This window comes from Trachemys scripta, chromosome 3 (genome assembly GCF_013100865.1).
Source record: "Trachemys scripta elegans isolate TJP31775 chromosome 3, CAS_Tse_1.0, whole genome shotgun sequence".
Taxonomy (NCBI): Eukaryota; Metazoa; Chordata; order Testudines; family Emydidae; genus Trachemys; species Trachemys scripta.
Genome location: NC_048300.1, coordinates 1,631,415 through 1,652,073, shown reverse-complemented (window position 1 = coordinate 1,652,073; position 20,659 = coordinate 1,631,415). Strand labels below are relative to the sequence as shown.

Here is a 20,659-nt window from a genome sequence, read left to right as displayed (position 1 = left end):
AAGGATAAGCACAGATTTACCCTTTAGAGGATTTTCAAAAACTTAGCCTGCTGGATTCATAACATTAACTCTTCTTGATTGTTTTAGTCCCAAAAGCAGCATTAAATAGAAATCTTTACAACTAGATTCTTAAAAAGTAGCAAGCTAATTGTGAAGCTCTCTCAAAGGCTGTTTAAAGATGCTTGTGGAAATCTTTAAAATACTTTAGCAGGTTGAGAAGAGACTCTGGAGGCATGTGAGTTGGAGAGCAAGCACATAGTGCACTCACCTGCAGCACTATTTCCTAGTTACAAACTACTCAAAATAGTTACGTTCCAGGCCAACTGCGAAGAGCTACAAAAGGATCTCTCAAAACTGGGTGACTGGGCAACAAAATGGCAGATGGCAGGGCACAGGGTAAATATGTGTAATTGTGAGTCACAAAGAGACAAAACGCAGCTGATTGGGTGCCTCAAAAAGTTTGGGAACCACTGACTTAGAGAGTTCCTCAGATGGAAATTGCTATAAAATGCAAAGTTAAAAAAAAAAAAAAAAAAAAAAAGACAAAACACACTCATAAATGTTCTTTTTTTTCCCCTGGTAACTCCACTCTCAACCTCTGAAGATTTCACTGCATAGCTTTGGAGATCTCTGAAGAGCTCATCTTTGGCCATCTCCCCTACTGTCAACCCTAGAAACTTTGGAATGTACATTACATTGTAGACAGCATGCTACCAAATCACTCAAAAATTGCACTTAGGGACAGCTCGGGTATACCCAAGGGGCTGGCAGAGCTTCTGAACATTCAGAAAGTTTGAGGAAGCTGGTTTCAGAGTGGTAGCTGTGTTAGTCTGTATCAGCAAAAACAACAAGGAGTCCTTGTGGCACCTGAGAGACTAACAAATTTATTTGGGCATAAGCTTTCGTGGGCTAAAACCCACTTCATCAGATGCATGGAGTGGAAAATACAGTAGGAAGATATACACACACACACACACACACACACCATGAAAAGATGGAGGTTGCCCTGTATATATGCTTTGTTTGCGGGCAGGGTGGAGAGTGGAGGCCCACATCAAATCCCAGACACCAAAAGAGCTATGAAAGTGCTCGAACTATATTTAAACAGCATACTTTAACTTCGCTTCAGTCCAAACACCCAGGAGGACTCTCTCCCCCACACTGAAGTCAATGGGGCACTGCTCAGGTGCAAGGTCTGCATGCACACAACTCTTTGCAGGATCAGGACACTAGCTTCTACTCCTCAGTGTCACATGCTGAGCAACTGCTTCTGTTTGTCTGTTTTCATTCACTGCTATACTCATTGCCAGGCAGGAGGTTCTGTGGGGGTGAGAATGCCTGCACTCTCCACCTTGCAGACTCAGAAGATACTTTGGTAACAACATCTACGCTGATTACCAATGGCTTCTCACAGACAAACAAACCTGAGTTGCCTTCTCTGCATCCTGATGATGTGTCATGGAGACAATTTATAAACCTGCCTGTTTATAAAACTTTAGTGATGTCACTTAAACCCCCCCAAACAAACTGGATTTCATTATTGATTTACTGAATAACTATAGTTTAGATATGGTGTTTAAAACAGATGCATTCTATACAAATCTAGCTGATTATTGTTCTTACATTACCTACGGGAAACTATTCTCACTGAGTTATGGGCAATTTCCTGATGCCCAGGAGCTACTTCCTACTTATAACACTGCTCTACAGCCAAAACGCTTCTGAAATAAATGTAGCCAAACTTTACTAGTTCTGGGTCACTGAGAACGAAAATGATGCTTAAAATTGTTGATTGGCTCTAGTTTTCAAGATATGCTATTGGGTCAGTATATACGACCCTTGACTTGGGAATGGCGGAGGATAAGTGAGTTATAAAGGGAAGGGATCTCAATTTAAACCAGATATGACTAAAATACATCTTTGGCTGGATCTATGAATAAATCTATGACTGGGTTTGGACAGTACTTGCTTTTTAGGCAAAACAATGAATGATGCAATCTGAAGCTGGTATTGCGTCATACATGCTATGAATTGCATCATGTTATTCCTAGAAGTCATGGATGATGCAATCATAACAAAGCTTACATCATTCTGCTGAACAAATTGCCCTAGATCAGCTCTAGAAATCATACAGTGTTGTGCTCTCTTATTTGTCAGTGTTTGATTTTGCAAAGGGACACATTTCTGTTTAGCCAAAGTGAGCAGAGATGCCTCATACTTGTGTGAACAGTGCAGATAACTTCTGCTATGTTTGTGGTGAAGTGACTTTTGCATTACAAAAGCGCAGTGTAACCACTATGGTTAAGAAAGCCTATCACCTTTATTTTGGCTGCAAAATTGGAGATCAGGACAAGAGGTGGGCCCCACACATATGCTGCAACACTTGTGCAACAAATCTTCGCCAGTGGTTGAACAGGAAAAGGAAATCTATGCCTTTTGCAGTGCCAATGATTTGGAGAGAGCCAACAGATCATACCAGCAATTGTTACTTCTGCATGGTGCCTCCAGTTGGGAAAGGTGTGTCAAAGAAGAAAAAGCGGACTGTGCATTATCCAAACATTCCATCAGCTATACACCCAGTACCCCATGGAGAAGGACTGCCGGTTCATGATGCACCAGAATCCTTCTCACTTGAGTCAGACGAGGAAGAGGATGAAACTTCTGGTCCTGAACCATCAATGTCACAGGACCCACATTTTCTCCCATCCTCCTCCTCTGAACCACACCTCATAACACAAGGTGAACTGAATGACCTTGTCAGGGATTTGGAACTACCCAAGAGTAAGGCAGAGCTGTTGGGCTCCAGACTGCAGCAGTGGAATCTCTTAGCAGGTGATGTTAGGGTTTCCATGTTCCATGACTGTCAAAAGGATCTTGTCCCATTCTTCTTCATGGAAGGTGATCTTGTAGCCTGCAACAACATCGATGGTGTGATGGCAGCCCTCAACATCGTTCACGATCCAGATGAGTGGAGACTGTTCATTGATTCATCGAAGACAAGTCTTAAGGCTGTTTTACTGCTTAACGGCAATGTTTTGCCATCAATTCCAGTTGGTCATGCAGTCAATATGAAGGAAACCTATGACAACATGAAACAACTTTTGAGGTGCATAAACTATGACCAACATCAGTGGCAGCTTTGTGGCGATTTGAAGGTTGTTGCTCTCTTGCTTGGTCTGCAGACTGGATACACAAAGTACTGCTGTTTTCTCTGCGATTGGGATAGTCGTGCAAGAGATTCCCACTACATCAAGAAAGATTGGTCACTCCGACAGTCATTGGAGCCTGGGAGGAAAAGTGTGCAGCATCCACCACTTGTTGAATCAAGGAAGATTTTGTTACCGCCCTTACACATCAAGCTGGGTCTGATGAAGAACTTTGTCAAGGCCATTGACAAAACACAAGCAGCTTTCTAGTACCTCCGTGGAAAATTTCCAAGATTAAGTGAAGCTAAGATAAAGGAAGGTGTCTTTGTTGGTCCTCAGATTCATGAACTTCTTCGAGATGATGCATTTGACCATGCACTGCGTGGCAAGGAAAGGACAGCATGGAAAGCCTTCCAGTTAGTGGCAATCAATTTTCTCGGAAACAACAAGGCAGACAACTACAGGTTGTTGGTGGAAAACCTCCTCAAGGCATACAAAAGCCTTGGTTGCAACATGTCACTAAAGATAGATTTTTTTGCACTCTCATCTAGATTTTTTTTCCATCGAACTGTAGAGCAGTGAGCGACGAGCACGGCAAGCGATTTCACCAGGACATTGCAACAATGGAGAAACGCTATCAGGGCAAATGGAGCCCATCAATGCTTGCAGACTATTGCTGGACAGTGACAAGAGATGCTCCATTTAATGAATACAAGAGACAAGCCAAGAAGCGCCGAGTAGACACTGAATAGGACTAAACTATAATAGTTTTTTGCCTTTTGTTTCATAATAAATTTTATGTATATAACCCTTTTGCTGATTTTTAAAGTGTTATATAAACAGGACAGGTGAAATATTATCATGTAAAGCAACCATAAACACATGAAAAGACCTAGGTTTACAATTTATGATTAAAACTCTACTATCTACACAATAGACATAAAATGTAAAACCTTAAATATCTTAGAAACAGTAGCCAATCAGTTGTTTTAATTGTCATATTTGAATTCAGCACATCAAAATACATAATAAATAGCACATTTTATCTCTGAAGCAGACGACTTCTCAAAAATTGTAGACCAGTGTAATTGTGTGTTTTACAGTATCATGAGAAGATTTTAGAGTTGGAAAAAGCTATCCTGAAAGATGCTTTCCTGCTCCTGCATGCAGCACAGTGAATAATCTTGCCTCACTGTAGATGAACAATACTTTGCACTTCAATAGCATGTTCCATCTGAGGATATCAAAGCTCGTTATAAACATTAAAGGTTCAGTGATTTGCCCAAAGGGAATGCTATTTAGAGATTGAGTTCTTAACCTAAAAATGTAAAGACTGAATCCATGATCCAAACCCTGATCAAATCCAACTACAAGCCTATCTAGCTATATACTAACTCTTGTCACTTTAATAACAAATGAAAACTGCAATGAATACTTTACTTTGTCAAACAGTGGAAACATATTATTTCTGAATAGCAGCTTAAAATAGAAAATGGGATCCTGAACTTCACTAATGGATGCCGTACTCATGGTACAATACTTTGAAGGTCACTCTGGTTGACCTCATTACAAAAAAAGATGGTTAAAACTTTCCAGTGTTAAGGTTGGTTTTTTTTAAATAAAGGGGGACAAGGAAGTGACCTCCCTGACACCAATAAGGGGATTTGGGCACTGTAGCATTAGTTAGGTCTGCAAATCGGGTCCTTTTCCTCTTTAAAAAAAATCTTTTCCAGAAACAACATTTTAGGGACATTTTAAAAGAGAGGAGAGATGGGTTAGGATGAATATGAAAGGAGAGGAAGTGTCAAGCCCTAAAGTTCACCACAGCAAGACATGCTACTGAAAGCCCAATGATATAAATAGCAGCAAAAGCATCCCTAACATGCAGGCAACTCTCTGGAAGAGGCAAAGGAGGCAGTCTGCAATGTACCCAGGGCCTACAGCATTAAGGGTCTGACAAACTGACAGGTCCAACTTAAAAACTCAATTCACCACTTTTTACAGAATCACCAGACTTCCGGCATCTCCTGCGACACCCACACATGTAGCTACCCCTCAGATTTTAGGCAGCCAGCTGGGCTGTAGGAACGACTGCAACTTTGGATGCTGCTATCAGAGGCACCCAACAGCTTCTGTTTCATCTGATGCCTGAAGAAGTTACATGCTTAAATCCTTGTGACTCAAGAAGAGCTTATCCCTTACTCGATACTAATTAGTTTAATTATTTTTAAAAAACGGTCAAAGTTCAGTTTGTTTAAGAACGTACAGAGTCAAACAATAAGCTGTCATAAAAACAGTGGGTTTTTTTAATCCAGTCACCTAAAGACTGAAATAGCTGCTGGTGAAAAACTTTCTATCCTAGAAAACATCTATTCATGGATTTGTATGGAATCAATATGTAGGCAACTAAGAAAAGATCTAATTCACAAAATAAGCACACTGTAATAGCTTGTTATGCTACATCTTTGTCATATTAATTCACTTAAAAACAGTTTAAAATAAATACATCATTTTACCAGCGGAAGTGTGTATAAATTAGAAGAATGGAGATAAGCCAATCAGTTACTTAAAACCCGATCCTGCAAACACTTGTGCAAGATTAACTTAATGCCCTGCGAGCAGTTGTGTTGGCTCCAGTGGAACTATTCAGTGTGTACAGTTAAGCACATGTGTAAGTCTTTGCAGGGTTGGGATCTAATGTTGTAGCTGGGCAGATGATTAGATGGATATTGTCATCTTTTGTTTTTTTAATTGACTAAAAAAAATCCAAAGACTTCACTGGGAGTTGGACTGGACCCTGACTATATAGGGAAAACTATTAAACTGACCCTATCAACAAGGCACTGTCAAATGTGCCAAGTAAATGGAGGGAGGAAAAAAGAAGAAAATAAAATCAAAAGTTTCCTGTCCCCCATTAGCTTTTCAGTTGTAGTAATCTTAGTTGATGTTTGTAACTATTGTAGATGCAAAATGTTAATACAAAATGGGATTTTCATGTTGACAGAGTCAACATAAAAAACAGAAGAGAGTTAGACAAACTGCTCGTGTTATTAAAAAAAGTGGTCTTTTTTCAAGACTTACATTTGTTGAAAAAGCTGCCTTGCCTGCATTGTTGTATTGTCACGCTACATGGAGCAGAAATGTAACAATGAGTCTGTAGAGCCCATGCCAGGTTCGTATAGCGACAGCCACTCCTATTCGCTGGTAACGAGAGACAGCCTGTGGAGGAAGATGCAAAATTGTGAAGATATTTTTATTTTCAGGTTGAACGAATCAGTCATAAAGACTTAAAAAGGTTGATTTCTTTAAGAAACCCACAATTATCTCAGCAGACTTCCACCTTCTGTCCCTGGACTGCACAAGGTGAGGTATTTGGGGAGAAGTAATGATAGGTACCATACAACATACATTGATATGTTTAAAAATAATTGGCAGAGGACTTCTTCCATATCACTAGCAGAGATTACAAACAGCCTCTAGAAAAGGAGGGATATTTTCCATCCATCAGGTACGTGACAATAGTAAATAATAAACACATTCCAAGATATATGCACCCTCTAAAGAAAATCTGAGGACAAAGTCAGCCCATTGAAGAGTGCTATTCTAATGCCTGCCTAAAATGTTAATGAGGATCATATCTTAATTTAGTAAGGAATCCTATAGGTTACACATAATAAGACAGGTTGAGAGGGAACATTTAGAAAGCATGGCAGGAGAACGTCTCCCCATAACTGAAAGGACCTTCCCACCTTTTGTCAATTTTGGTTATGCTTCCAGATCTACCCGTAGCTGAAGTGGCCAAAAATGCCTCCCCCCACTACATTTGGTACAAAGGTGACCATTTCTTTCTCATGCAGACCTAGCCAATTATTCACGTCCTTGTCACCCACAGACTGGATTAATGCAATGCACTACACAAGGGGTCATATCTTGAAGATCGCTCAGAAAGTGCAGCTGATGCAGAATACAGCAGCTGTTTTATTAATTGTGCTAGCTACAGAGAGCATATTAAATCAGTATCCAGGGAGTGCTCCGGCCTCCTTATTTGGTTTTAGCTGCAATTTAAGGTGCTGGTACTGACTTTTAAAGCCCTACATTGTACAAGAGAAGGTGCCATATAGCGACTGACAGGACCTGATCTACTCTACCTCTCTGGCTTGGTCTACAATTACATCGATATAGCTACATCAGCCAGGGGAGTAAAACCCCCCAAGTTTCTGACTGACATAACCCCCAGTATAGATGCAGCCATACCAATGGAAAAGTGCTTCCGTTGCTGTAACTAATGTTGTCTGGGGAGGTGATGCTCCTACAGGACAGAAAAAACGCTTTCTGTTGCTGTATGCTGCATTGACACTACACGGCTACACCTATATAGTATTTGCTGAACAGACTTGCCTTCCCCCAGAGCCCCTAGATGTGAATGGCTGGTGTAGGGGGCAGAGTGTTGTCAAAAGGAAGGCATATGACTTGAATTCACTTCCTAAGTCTGCTGACCTTCAGGGTACAGGATAAATTTTGTTCTCTCAGGCTTTTGCCCAAAGTAATGGAAGTCAAGCCTATTTTTATTTACATCCTAGTGTGGGGTTGCATGTCTTTAAATTTGAGCTGACATAGGTCATTTGAATTTGCTATTGTTTCTTACTAAAATAAACCACATACACTAAAACAGTATGCATTTTGAAGAAAATGAAATAAAAATGGGGACACAGTGTGCTGACCTTGAAAGAGACCATTCAAATATAGCTATTCATTAACCAACTAAATCCAAAACAAACTACTTCCTCATAAAGAAATTGGATTCTTAAATTCAGTCTTTCCTACTAGATTTTAAAAGTACAAAATAAGCATTGATCGTTGCCATATATTGTTATCTTCCAATACTATTGAACTAGTGGTCCATTTCTCAAAAGGTAGGGTAATTAATTCACCTAGACAAATGACAATTTATTAATTTAATTGGGCCCTGTATCAGCAGTAGATTTTTAAAAAATTCTCTTAATATTTTATTTAAATTAATATGTTACTTTAAGTCTTGTTTAAATGAAAATAAGTTATTTCTGAGGAAAGTTCGTTTGATTGCTAAAAGGTCCATTATGAAAATATTCTGAGCTCCTGTAAATTTCTGCAAAATAAAAAGTTGTCCATAAATAGATACTAAAAAAATAATAGCAATAGAAAAGTGACCTATTTATTCTTAAAATCTTAGTTAAGACATTAGGGAATCCAGTACAAATCAAACATATTAACAACCCATTAAAGCATAATTTGAAATGCATACAAGATATATTGGCTACCATTCAAATCCTGCATTCCTTATACATCCCAAAGTCTGACTGAATTAATAGGTGTGTTGGGTGTGCAAAGAGAATATTCAGTTAAATAATCTGTTTATTAGAACCTGAACTAAACAAAAGCCCATACTTCTGGGCTAAAGTTTTGTATTTTCAAGCTGCTGCTTCTCCCCCCCCCTTTTTTTTTTAAATGACAAGAAGTAAATCTACATTAGATGAACAATTAATCTTAGGACAACTGTTCATGGCAATTATATGAATGATTTATTTTATCTTTGAGTCTCATGCAAATTAGAGAGATTACTTTTAAAAAGTTAGTCATTTAATCTACAAACTAATTTCGTTTCATATTATGTTGTAATATTTCTAATTTCCCTTGTTACACTCCTAAATCTTCCACAGCTGTAACCTATCAATAAAATCATTTCAAAACTATTTGCAATACCATTCTGCCCTCTTACCTCGTTTATTAATCTTGTCACACCACAAATACTACTTCACCAATAGAACAATTAATTCTTCTCCAAACTTTACAATTCTTCTAATTCAGAAATAATGAGCTTTCCATATACCTAAGCACATTCTCTACTAATAAAAAAAATTCCTCAGTAGAAATGATGATCAGCATTTAAGTAAACTCCGATTTTTCATTCTGTAAAAAAAGCTGCCTTATTTGGACAGTTTGTGCATAATCAGGAGTATTTTATATTTAGTCACATTAAGAGGGACGTCCAATCAGTAGATTAAAAAACAGCTTTCGGGACTTCGGACAGCACAAACATTCAGGGCTAGATTTTGTTCTTAGATTGTGTATCAGAGTGAATAAGCTGCTGTGTGGTACTGGTCATTTGCATCTTAACTAATTTGGTTGTAAATGTCCTTCCTGGATCAAAATGATCATGATCACACAATATGACACTGTACTGTAGAGCACAATAAGAAAAATGAAAAGCATTCATTTGGAAACAAATCATAGAAGAGCAAAGGAAGCATATTCATTAGCAAAAATGTCCCTGCAACGTTCCTTTGCTTTTGTAGATTTTAAGTCGATTAAAAAAAAATTCCACACGCTAAATAAGTCTGCTTCATTCTAACTCCAAAGGGCTCATGGTAGTCAAAGAAAGTGAATGCAAAGACAATGAGATCAGGGAATAACAGTGTTTGGTTATTTAAAAAAACAAAACAAAACAAAAAACAGTTCAAGAGGGATTAAAAGTGAACAAGGGAGTTAGCCCAAAAATTAATCTCAAAAACTAGATTAGCAAGGGAAAGCAGCAGGCAGTGGAACCAGCTGGGTTATCAATATGGAAACTGAATTCAGCTAGGATGAGAGCAGGAGATTGTAGATGAGTAGAAAGTCAGTAAAGCATCAAAAGAGGGAAGAAAAGAAACCAGATGAACACTGGCATCGTAGCAATAAAAGGAAGCTGGACATGGGAGAAGTCTGATGGGTCTCAGGAGGCCTGGTGATCGAGAGCCAACTGCCCGGGGAGAAAAGGTAATGCTATTCCTGGCCCTCCCTACTCCTAGCAGCACTTTCTAAGTATCCTGGGTGAAATTCTGGCTCCCCTGAATGCTTCGTACAGAGGCAACTAGCTACCAGGGTGCAATTTATGATAATTAAGCCTGGTCTACACTAGGAACTTATGTTGATATAACTAAGACGCTCCAGGGTGTAGAAAATCCACCCCCCAGAGCAGCGTAGTTATACCGACCTAACCCCGGTGCAGACAGTGCTATGTTGACGGATGGCCTTCTCCTGTCAGCATAGGCAGCTGCACCAAGTGCGACAGTGGCACAGCTGCGCCGATGCTGCACTGTAAGTGTAGACAAGCCCTTACATCTAGAGAATTCCAGCCTTGAGTTGAAAATCAAAATTAGGTATCGAGGGACCCAACGTGGCTTTGATGACAATATTCTGAATATTTTGGCCTCTGAATTGCAGTGGAACAGAGGAAGATACAGCAGAAAAGCATCATTCCCACGTCCTGAATCTCTGAATGCTGGTATTTAATATACCCACACACGGCTGTGCACATACTCCCACCGAGGGAATAGACATTTTAAAAAGCAGAGACAAACAGGGAAAATATTTGTGGAGGGGAAATAGTTTGGAAAGTCACATCTCTATGTAAATCAACATTTTGAAATGCAGATATATACATTCGTTGCCATGTCGTACACACTACTTCCTGTAACTTTTCAAAAGGGCAGCACCTATGTCTGGATTTATTTATTTTTTAATTATTTCAGACTAAAGCATTTCCTACACATGGTCATAAGCTATTCAGAATTTAATTGGGACCCTGGCTCTCTTGAGACCAAGGAGACATTTCAAGAAAGCAACAACAGCAGAGGACAAATCAGAGCAGAAAGGAATGCATACTTAGTGGGTTTTCTGCTCTATAATAAAAAAACCAGAAAACATGCTGTCACTGCATACTTCTAGATTGTAAACATACTATACAGCAGCTAAGGTTGTGCACTAATCTTAAGGCCTGTCTTCACAGCAACAGTTAGCTCAAGTTAGTATTCTCTAGATCAGGGGTGGTGAGTAGGCGGACCATGGGCCAAATCCAGACTGCCAGATGCTTTTGAACAGACCATGAAATCTTTTTATTTACTTATTATCATCATCACTATTATTTCAGTGTGAAAAATGTGTCTCAGGAGTCTGGACCTTGACTAGGAAATGTGGACCTTGACAAAAAAATAAAACCCTGCTCTAGTTAGTCCACTGGAACTAGCCTAGTGAGTGAAAGGGACCACACTACAAAACTCCTCTTGGGTACATGTTCCCAGTGTGGGCAGACAGACACATGCTAGCTCTGCTCGTGCTAGTGTGCTAAAAGCAGCCAATATGGCTGCAGTGGCTCAGGCTAGCTGCCTGTGCATGATCCCCCCTGGCCCCCGCGTATGTTCTCGTGTGGCTAGCCCAAGCTCCCAATGACCACTCTGCTGTTTTTAGCCCACTACCTCAATCAGAACTAGTGCATGTAAGTCTACTGGCGTTGGGAAGCATCCTACCAGGCACTTAAATTCACCCATGTTAGTATTTAGATTTCTAGTATACAAGCGCTTACTAAATATTGACACATTTTATAAGTGCTTGTATACAAATACTAGAAGTCTAAATACTAAGATGGGTGAATTTGAGAGCCTCGTATTAAGTGAAGATATTGGTCTAAAAGGCATCACAGAACCTTGGTGGAACAATGATAATTAATGGGACATAGTAATGCCAAGGTATAAAATATATAGGAATGACAGAGTAGTTGTGCTGGTGAGGGAGTGGCACTATGTGAAAGAAAGCATAAAGTCAAAGATACTAACTATCTTAACTGACTCAGACTGTACCATAGAATCTCTAGGGATAGAAGTTCCAGGCTTGAATAGTAAGAGTATAGCAGTAGGAATGTACTATCGACCACCTGATGGTGACTGAAATGCTCACAGAGATTAGAGAGGCTACAAAAAAAAAAAAAAAAACAACAATAATACAGGATTTCAATATCCCCATGTTGACTGGAAACATGTCACCTCAGGACAGGATAAGAGATAAAATTTCTAGACACCATTAATAACAGCTTTTTGGAGCAGTTAGTCCTGGAACCCACAAGGGGAGAGGTAACTCTTGATTTAGCAGGATCTGGTACAAGAGGTGAATATAGCTGAACTGCTCCATAACAGAAACCATAATGTAATTAAATTTAACATTCCTGGGTGTGGGGGGATATCAAAGAAGTTCACCACAGTAGCATTCAACTTCAAAAAAAAGGGGAACTACACAAAAATGCGGAAGCTGCTGAAACGGAAAGGAACAGTTACAAAAGTGAAATCCCTGCTAGCTGCATGGAAACTTTTTAAAAACACCGTAACAGAGGCTCAAATTAAATGTGTACCCCAAATAAAAAAAGGTAGTGAGAGGATTCCCTCCCCCCCAAAAATGCCACTAGGGCTGAACAATAGAGTAAAAGAGGCAGTTAGATTCCAAAAGATATCCTTTAAAAATTGTAAGTAACATCCTAGTGAGATAAACAGAAAGGAGCATAAACTCTGACAAGACAAGTGTAACAGTATAAATAGGCAAGCCAAAGAAGAATTTGAAGAGCAACTAGCAAAAGACACAAAAACCTCACAAAAAAAGTTTTTTTACGTACATTCAAAGCAGGAAGCTTGCCAATCAATCGGTGGAGCCTCTGAACGATGGAGATGCTAAAGGAGCGTTCAGAGAAGACAAGGCCATTGCAGAGAAGCTAAATGAATTATTTGCATTGATCTTCACTGATATAGAGGATGTGAAGGAAATTCCCACCCCTGAGCCATTCTTTTTAGGTGACAAATCTGAGGCGCTGTCCCAGAATGAGTTGTCAACAGTGGAGGAACAAATTGATACATTAAAAGTAATAAATCACCAGAACCAGATGGTATTCGCCCAAGAACTATGAAGGAACTCAAATGTGAAATTGCTGAACTACTAACTGCAGTACATAAGCTATCACTTAAATCAGCCTCTGTACCAGATGACTGGAGGACAGCTAATGTAACACCAATTTTTAAAACAGGCTCCAGAGGTGATCCTGGCAATTACAGGCCAGTATACCTAATTTCAGTACCATGCTAACTGGTTGAAACTATAGTAAAGAACAGAATTATCAGACACAGATGAACACAATATGTTGGGGAAGAGTCAACATGACTTTTGTAAAGGGAAATCATGCCTCATCAATCTATTAAAATTCTTTGAAGGGGGATCAACAAAATGTGGACAAGGATGAACCAGTGGATACAATGTACTTGGACCTTCAGAAAGCCTTTGACAAGGTCTCTCACACCAAAGGCTCATAAGCAAAGTAAGAAGTCATGGGATAAGAGGAAAGGTCTTCTCCTGGATCAGTAACTGGTTAAAAGTTGGGAAACAAAGGGTAGGAATTAAATGGTAAGTTTTCACAATGGAGAGAGGTAAATAGGGAGGTCCCCCAAGGATCTGTACTGGGACCTGTCCTATTCAACATATTCATAAATGTTCTGGAAAAGGGGGTAAACAGTGAGATGGCAATGTTTGCAGCCATACAAATTTACTCAAGACAGTTAAATCCAAAGCTGACTGCAGAGTTACAAAGGGATCCCACAAAACTGGGTGACTGGGCAATAAAATGGCAGATGAAATTCAGTGTTGATAAATGCAAAGTGAGGTACATTGGAAAACATAATCCCAACTTTACATATAAAATGATGGGGTCTACATTAGCCGTTACCACTCAAGAAAGATCTTGGAGTCATTGTGGATAGTTCTCTGAAAACATCCAATGTGCAGCGGCAGTCAAAAAAGCAAATGGAATGTTAGGAACCATTAGGAAGGGATAGATAAAACAGTAGATATCAAAATGCCACTATATAAACCCTTGCTATTCCCATATCTTAAATATTGTGTGCAGTTCTGGTCACCCCATCTCATAAAAGATATATTGGAATTGGAAAAGTTACAGAGAAGGGTAACAAAACTGATTGATTAGGAGCATGGAACAGCTTCCATATGAGGAGAAATTAAAAGGACTGGGACTGTTCAGCCTGGAAAAGAGATGACTAAGGGGAAATATGACGGAGGTCTATAAAATCATGAAAAGGATGGAGAAAATGAATAAGGAAGTGTTATTTACCCCTTCACATAACACAAGAACAAGGAGTCATCCAATGAAATTAATAGGCAGCAGGTTTAAAACAAACGAAAGGAAGTACTTCTTCAAACAATGCAGAGTCTACCAGTGTAACTCATCAGGGGATATTGTGAGGGCCAAAACTATGACTGGATTAAAAAAAAGAATTAGATACATTCCTGGAGGACAGGTGCATCAGCGGCCATTAGCCAAGATAGTCAGGGACGCAACCCCATGCTTTGGGTATCCCTAAGCCTCTGACTGCCAGATGCTGGACTGGACGAGAGAGGATGGATCACTAGATAGTTGCTCTGTTCTGTTCATTCCCTCTGGAGCATCTGACACTGGCCACTGTTGGAAGACAAGATATTGGGCTAGATGGACCACTAGTCTGACACAGTATGGCCGTTCTTATATTCTTATGCTGTGTAGACATACCTACGGTGTTTGTATTAGCAGCTGATGAATTGTAACTCAAGTTGCTGCATCCGCTGTGCACTATAAACTTCAGTGTCAGCAGCACTTCGGCTTCAACCCATACCCCCTTATGAACCAGCTATCTCTAGCTTAAAGCACCTCTTAACTTGAGCTACAGACTTATGTGTGGATGGGAATCAGGTTATGAGAAAATCTTTATAGGTCAGACTAACAACGCAGTGAAGACAAGCCCTTATGCACCCTGATTCCTCAGTAACAAACGCATTCCAGGCTAAAAATTTACATAATAAAAACATGGCTACTCAATTTTTCTCCCCCCACAGTAACAGCAATGGCTGGAAATCTAGTCTCAAGATACGTACAAACATGAGTAAAATTAAAGATGAATAAAAATATTCTGATCTGGATAAGGGAAAACATACAGAAAATAACTATTGTTTATGCAAAGTGACAGCTACAAGAATCTGCATTGTAACACAGCTGCCTTTCTGATGAAAGGCTTTTGCACCTCCACACCCACTTCTGTAAACTACAGCAGCAGTTCTCAACCAGGGGTCCAGGGCCCCAGAGGGGCCATGAGCAGATTTCAGGGGCCCGCCAAATAAACCAGAGAGCAGGGCCAGCGTTAGACTTGCTATGGCCCAGGGCAGAAAGCCAAAGCCCGAGCCCTGCCACCCGGGGCTAAAGCCAAAGCCCGAGCAACTTAGTTTTGCAGGCCCCAGCCCATGGCGTGGGGCCCTGGGCAACTGCCCTGCTTGCTACCTCTTAATGCTGGCCCTGGCTTTTAACCTACCGGATATGCAGAAGAACAGTTGTTGTGGCATAGGCGGGCTGTGGAATTTGTATAGCATGTTGCGGGACCCTCAGAGAGAAAAAGGTTGAGAACCCTTGAGCTATGTAATATCTGCCTTTACTTTAACAATAAATCTGTTTAACACTCAGGATCTAGGAATTTGGTCATAAGGACTATGTAATGTCTGCAGATTGTAAATCTCTTTCCATTCTAACTACCATCTCAATATATTTTTGAGAGCAAATGTACTCAACATTCAGGAAATTTATTTCACTATGGAATGTGGTGATCTGCAGAATCTGAGCACTAATTAATTTTTACAGTCAGCAGCAGTTTAATAATCCCCTCCACTGCTGTAATTATTTTCTACACAAATTAAATACAGAAAACCATTCTTAACAAAGTCTGTCCTTGTAAGAAGAAAGACTGCATGAAGCTGGTTTAAGCAGCATGATCTGCACTGGTAAGATTTATTTTTCAAAGACCTATCAAGATTTTTATTGCTTAGTTAAAATTGGCTAGGTGTTATTCCAGGGTCCTGAATGGAAAGCTCCAGTCTGAAATAACTCTAATGTTCAAGAAGTTAATGTACGTGGAAATCTCAAATGTATTGATAAAATTCCAAGACAGCTATTTTGAAAATATTTAATCATACTTAACTTTTGTTGGTCAACAAACTCGTTTACCTTCTATTTCTATTCCATATTTCTTCTGCGCAGAAACCAATATGCAAACTGTTGTGTTTTGAACAGAAAGAATACACTAAGCACGGAAGTCCCAAAGTAACACCCAGTGCAGTTATCCACAACTGTGCAGTTATTTCACAGTCACTTGTAGTTTTTTACATCATCTCATACACTCCAGAAAGTCACAAGTGCTCAATCAATGTAAAGCTTTGAAGCCCACTGGTACAAACTCTTCCTTTTTATTAAGAATGTGAACTTTTATGATGAAACTTGAGCAATTTGCCTTCTCCTTAGGAAATGCAAGTTTAAAACACAAGCCTGTGACAGGGTACACCACCTGTATAGGCCCTCAGGGGGACAGGAGGATGGTCAGGTCAGAAAGCCCTGGAGCTCCGCAATGAGGAGACAAGCGTTAATCAGCAGATCTAGGAAGCAGCTGCAGCCTTTCAGCCTTCCCAGATCACCTCTAGGGAAGAGGTCTGTTCCTACAAATGGATGAGCAACCCAGTGTGACCAGATGAGGGGAAAGGTTTGCCCCAACGAAGGAAACACAATTGGCCTGATTGCAAGTCTCCTGGTGGATCCGAGGTTATTTCCAGCTTTGCTACAGGATGGGCATTACTTTATTTTACACCTTTCTGAGGAGGAAGGAGCAGAAATTCACTAACAGCCTCAACTACTAGCAGAGCACCTCACCCTCCCTGATTGAACTAACCTCGTTATCTCCAGACTGATTTATACCTGCCTCTGGAAATTTCCATTACTTGCATCTGAAGAAGTGAGGTTCTTGCCCACGAAAGCTTATGCTCCCAATACTTCTGTTAGTCTTAAAGGTGCCACAGGACCCTCTGTTGCTTTTTACAGATTCAGACTAACACGGCTACCCCTCTGATACTAACAGCCTTGTTTCATTTTGTTGGAAGCTTCCAAAGGACTATGGCTGTAGCCAGGCTAGTTGAAAACTTTACTTTGCCTTTGACGAGGGGGAGGAAGCACTCTCAGAAAGGCAGGAAAGTACCCACTGGCTGTCCAGCTTTCTGAGTCCAAACCGGGATGCCAGAGAGAAAGGTGTGCTGGAGCCTCCCCTCAAGGCCCTCCCTTTCAAAGAGCAACAACAAATCTAAACACTGTTTAAAAATAGCTTTGATAATGCTTTCCCGGGTGTTTCCCCTCTTTATCTGGCTTTTAGGATTCAGCTGGGGCTATGGCTACTCCAGAGAGCTTTCAGCAGCACAGCTGTGCCGCTGTAAGATCTCTAGTGCAGGCGCTCTAAGCTGACGGGAGAGAGCTCGCCAGTCAATTTAATTAATCCACCTCCAGTTAATCCACCAGTAGCTATGTCAGTGGGAGAAGCTCTCCTGCCAACAAAGCGCTGTCCACACCGGTGCTTAGGTTGGTGTAACTTATGTTGCTCAGGGAGGTGGCTTATTCCCACCCCCGAGCGATGTAAATTATACCGACATAAGCGGTAGTCTAGGCATAGCCTTAGTCTCAGTCTCTGTCAGTACTTATCACTATGCAAAAGGTGCAACCTTTTCCCCCCCAAATGTACATGTATTAACTTTCATGTAGTGGAACCCTACGTGAAAATCAAAGTAAAAAATGTTAACAGGCATTCCTTTACGATACTAAGTAGACGCCCTAGGAATGTGCATTGGCTAATAACAGCACCTAAGAGAAAATTAAAGACTTTTTCCTGTAAAAACTGTAACTAGCTGAGACCAGATTGTAGCATGAGATGCATAACTCAAGTAATTACAAATCTAACAAACTCTGTGCAGCAGCTGTTGTAAGATGCAGTGATACCCTTCCTGTGACAAACCAGAATCTGCCCAATTCCCCAGCAACATTCTTTAAGTTACTGAATGAACGTGATCCTTCATTTCCTCTGAACACTATTTTCATTCCTCCTCCTCAGATTTTTTTAATCTTTATAGGGACAAGTCTCCTCTCAAACAATAAATCTTTTGTTCTGGAAGCAGATAATATTGCCTACTCCCTTAGAGACCAACCCTGAGCAGCACAAACTAGCCATTCTTCCAGCCATTTAAAGTCTGGAAGATCAATAATGATGAATCTGCAACAGGCTGACAGAGAAAAGTCAGATGTACTGGAGAAATCAGAGAAAGAAACCAAGATCCAACTAAAATGCTCAGGGATATCAGGGGAAAAGGGTAGGAGGGGAGAGAAAGATAGCTCTTAAAAATGAGCTAATTCCCACTCTTTTACTCTGACTTCTCAGGCCTCCAAAAGCTAGAGAGACTTACAACAGCTTTAGGATTGGTGTAGAGATTGATAGGCTCATCCCATGGCCTTTGAACTAGTACAATAGTTTTTTAAAAATGCATAAGGGGAAGAGAATTAAAAGATGTCACGAAATGGTGGAACACGCTGATAATTTGTGAGGCTCATGACTGCGAAATGTAGAGATGTTCAAAATATACAGCATAAATCATGTAACTTTGGTACTTCCTGAAACTAAGTTAGAGACAGGGAAGCCCTGCATGGAAGAGCACGCACGAGAGTAAAAAATGATAATAAAGGTTGGGGCCTCTTTGGGGGAAAACACTGAGAAGGAACTCTGCCTTCTTAACCTGCGACGTGTACTCTCAAAATTCTTGGAGAGTTTCTCATCGCTCCATTTCAGTTTTGTCCGCAATCAAACTTGACCAATCCCTTTAAGTTATTACCCTGAGATGCTTAGCAAGTACACTGTCTAGTTTACTGTCAGCTGAGGAATAATTTAAAGGCATCTATCTAAGTTACTGTGAGCCCCACTCTAGGAGACAGCTAAGGGAAGGAATAAGGTCTTTGCAGAAAGGTTTGAAAAGTTTACCCAATATTTACTCCCCCCAGGACTAAGTCTTCTAGCTAAGTTAAATATCTGTGGTATCACACCTCTAAAGACTTACCCCTACAATACAAAGGAAGAGTTCTGTACTGTATTTAATTGTGACAACTTTCCATTTAATATACTTTTGAAAATAAAATGCACCTTACTACATCTTTTTTTGTTTGTTATACCTTCTTGCCCATGGGTGTAGTTTGGGGAGGTGCAGAGGGGGCATTGCCCCCGCCAAACAGAGGCAAGGCATGTGGGGCACACAAGGTCATGTGCCATTCCCCCACCCCACCCCGATTTCTACAAGCGCAGAGCTGGCAGCAAGGGTGGGGAGCAGGGTGGGCTCCTGGGTTGCTACCTGGGTAGCTGGATGCCACCTCCTGGATCCTGGTGCTCACCTGTTTCCTATACAATGGTGAGTGCCCAAGGGGGGCAGGGTGGAGCTGGGGGGTAGAGACAGTGGGGAAGGGTGGGATAGGGCAGGGGGAAGAGAAAGGGATGGGGAAGTAGGGGATGGGGGATGCAGCAGGGGAGAGTGGGGAAGCAAAGGGGGATGGGATGGGGAAGCGAAGGGGAGATGGGGATGGGAAGCCCGGCACATGGCAGAGTGGCCACACCTCCCATGCTCAGATCGTCACAGCAGACAGCAGCAACTGGCCTCCCCCATTAAGCCATCCCGTTCCCAGCCAGCACCAGCAGCCCATGTACCACTCCAGGTGGGGGGGAGACAGCCAGTGAGCCAAGGGAACAGGCTTCAGCGTGCACGTGTGTGTGCGCGCACGTGCTCCCACGCTTTGCCCCCCCCCAAATATAGCAGTCAAACTATGCCTATGTTCCTGCCTTCACTTCGTTTCTCTTTCTCACAATCTTCTCTGGGTGCTGGGTGAAGACACTTTTGTCTTTGTCCCCACACTAAAGCAGCTGTCGACCTAATGCTGTAGTGTACACCACGCTTTACACTATACTAACTAGCATGTCACACCACTTTCCTTTCAAGATTAGCCAAGGCCTTGATCCTCTACTGAGATCAATGCAGGTGGACCCTTTTGCCCACATGGAATTCACTGCAGGATCTGGGTCACTGTTCTTTGAAAGGATTCCTTCATGCCTAAATTTGAAGTTAAAGTTTAAGATGCATGAGTTATCTTCATAGAAAAAATTCTGATTTTTTTCCAAGTAGAAAAGATGTCTCCTCGGCCACTTGTACTGAAACACGGATGAAGGTTAAGGAGCTGGTCCTTCAAGCCTGGGTGCATGTGTACAGTGCGTCATAGCACTCAATGGGGCTCCACTTGTATGGATCACTTCCAGCATCAGGGCTCAAGCATGGAAAATTTCAGCCCCGACAATGAATGGTTGAGAAAGCAGGTAAAAACACAGGACCGAATTAAAACAGCGGCAGGCACTTCTCTACGTTGGTCACTCAAACAGTGCAAGTCTGGAAGAACTCTGGAGTGCACACCAACCTAAGCTGGAGTACATGCGGGTGCAGGCCTGGGGTGCAGGTTCCCCCACCTCACCCCAACCTAAGCTGGAGTACATGCGGTTGCAGGGCTGGGGTACAGTGCTGGGCGCAGGCGGGCAGGGCCAAGGTGCAGCCGGGCACTGCTGGGGCACAGGACCGGGGTGCAGGCGGGCAGGGCCGGGGTGCAGGCGGGCAGGGCCCGGCCACAGGCGAGCACACTGCAGGCACCGCTAGGGCACAGGGCCGGGGTGCAGGCGGGCAGGGCCCGGGCACAGGCGGGCAGGGCAGAGGCGCAGGCGGGCACACTGCAGGCACCGCTAGGGCACAGGGCCGGGGTG

At 41.5% G+C, this 20,659-nt stretch overlaps 1 protein-coding gene across 2 annotated transcripts in view; it reads right to left on the bottom strand.

Moving 5' to 3' along the window:
• MRPS5 (mitochondrial ribosomal protein S5) overlaps positions 1–20,659 on the bottom strand; it is a 199,949-nt gene that overhangs the window by 60,482 nt on the left and 118,808 nt on the right. For both annotated transcript variants that reach the window (XM_034763905.1, XM_034763906.1), the window contains exon 2: positions 6,228–6,365. In XM_034763905.1, coding sequence (XP_034619796.1) covers positions 6,228–6,365 — 138 coding nt within the window. The remainder of the gene's footprint in view (positions 1–6,227; positions 6,366–20,659) is intronic.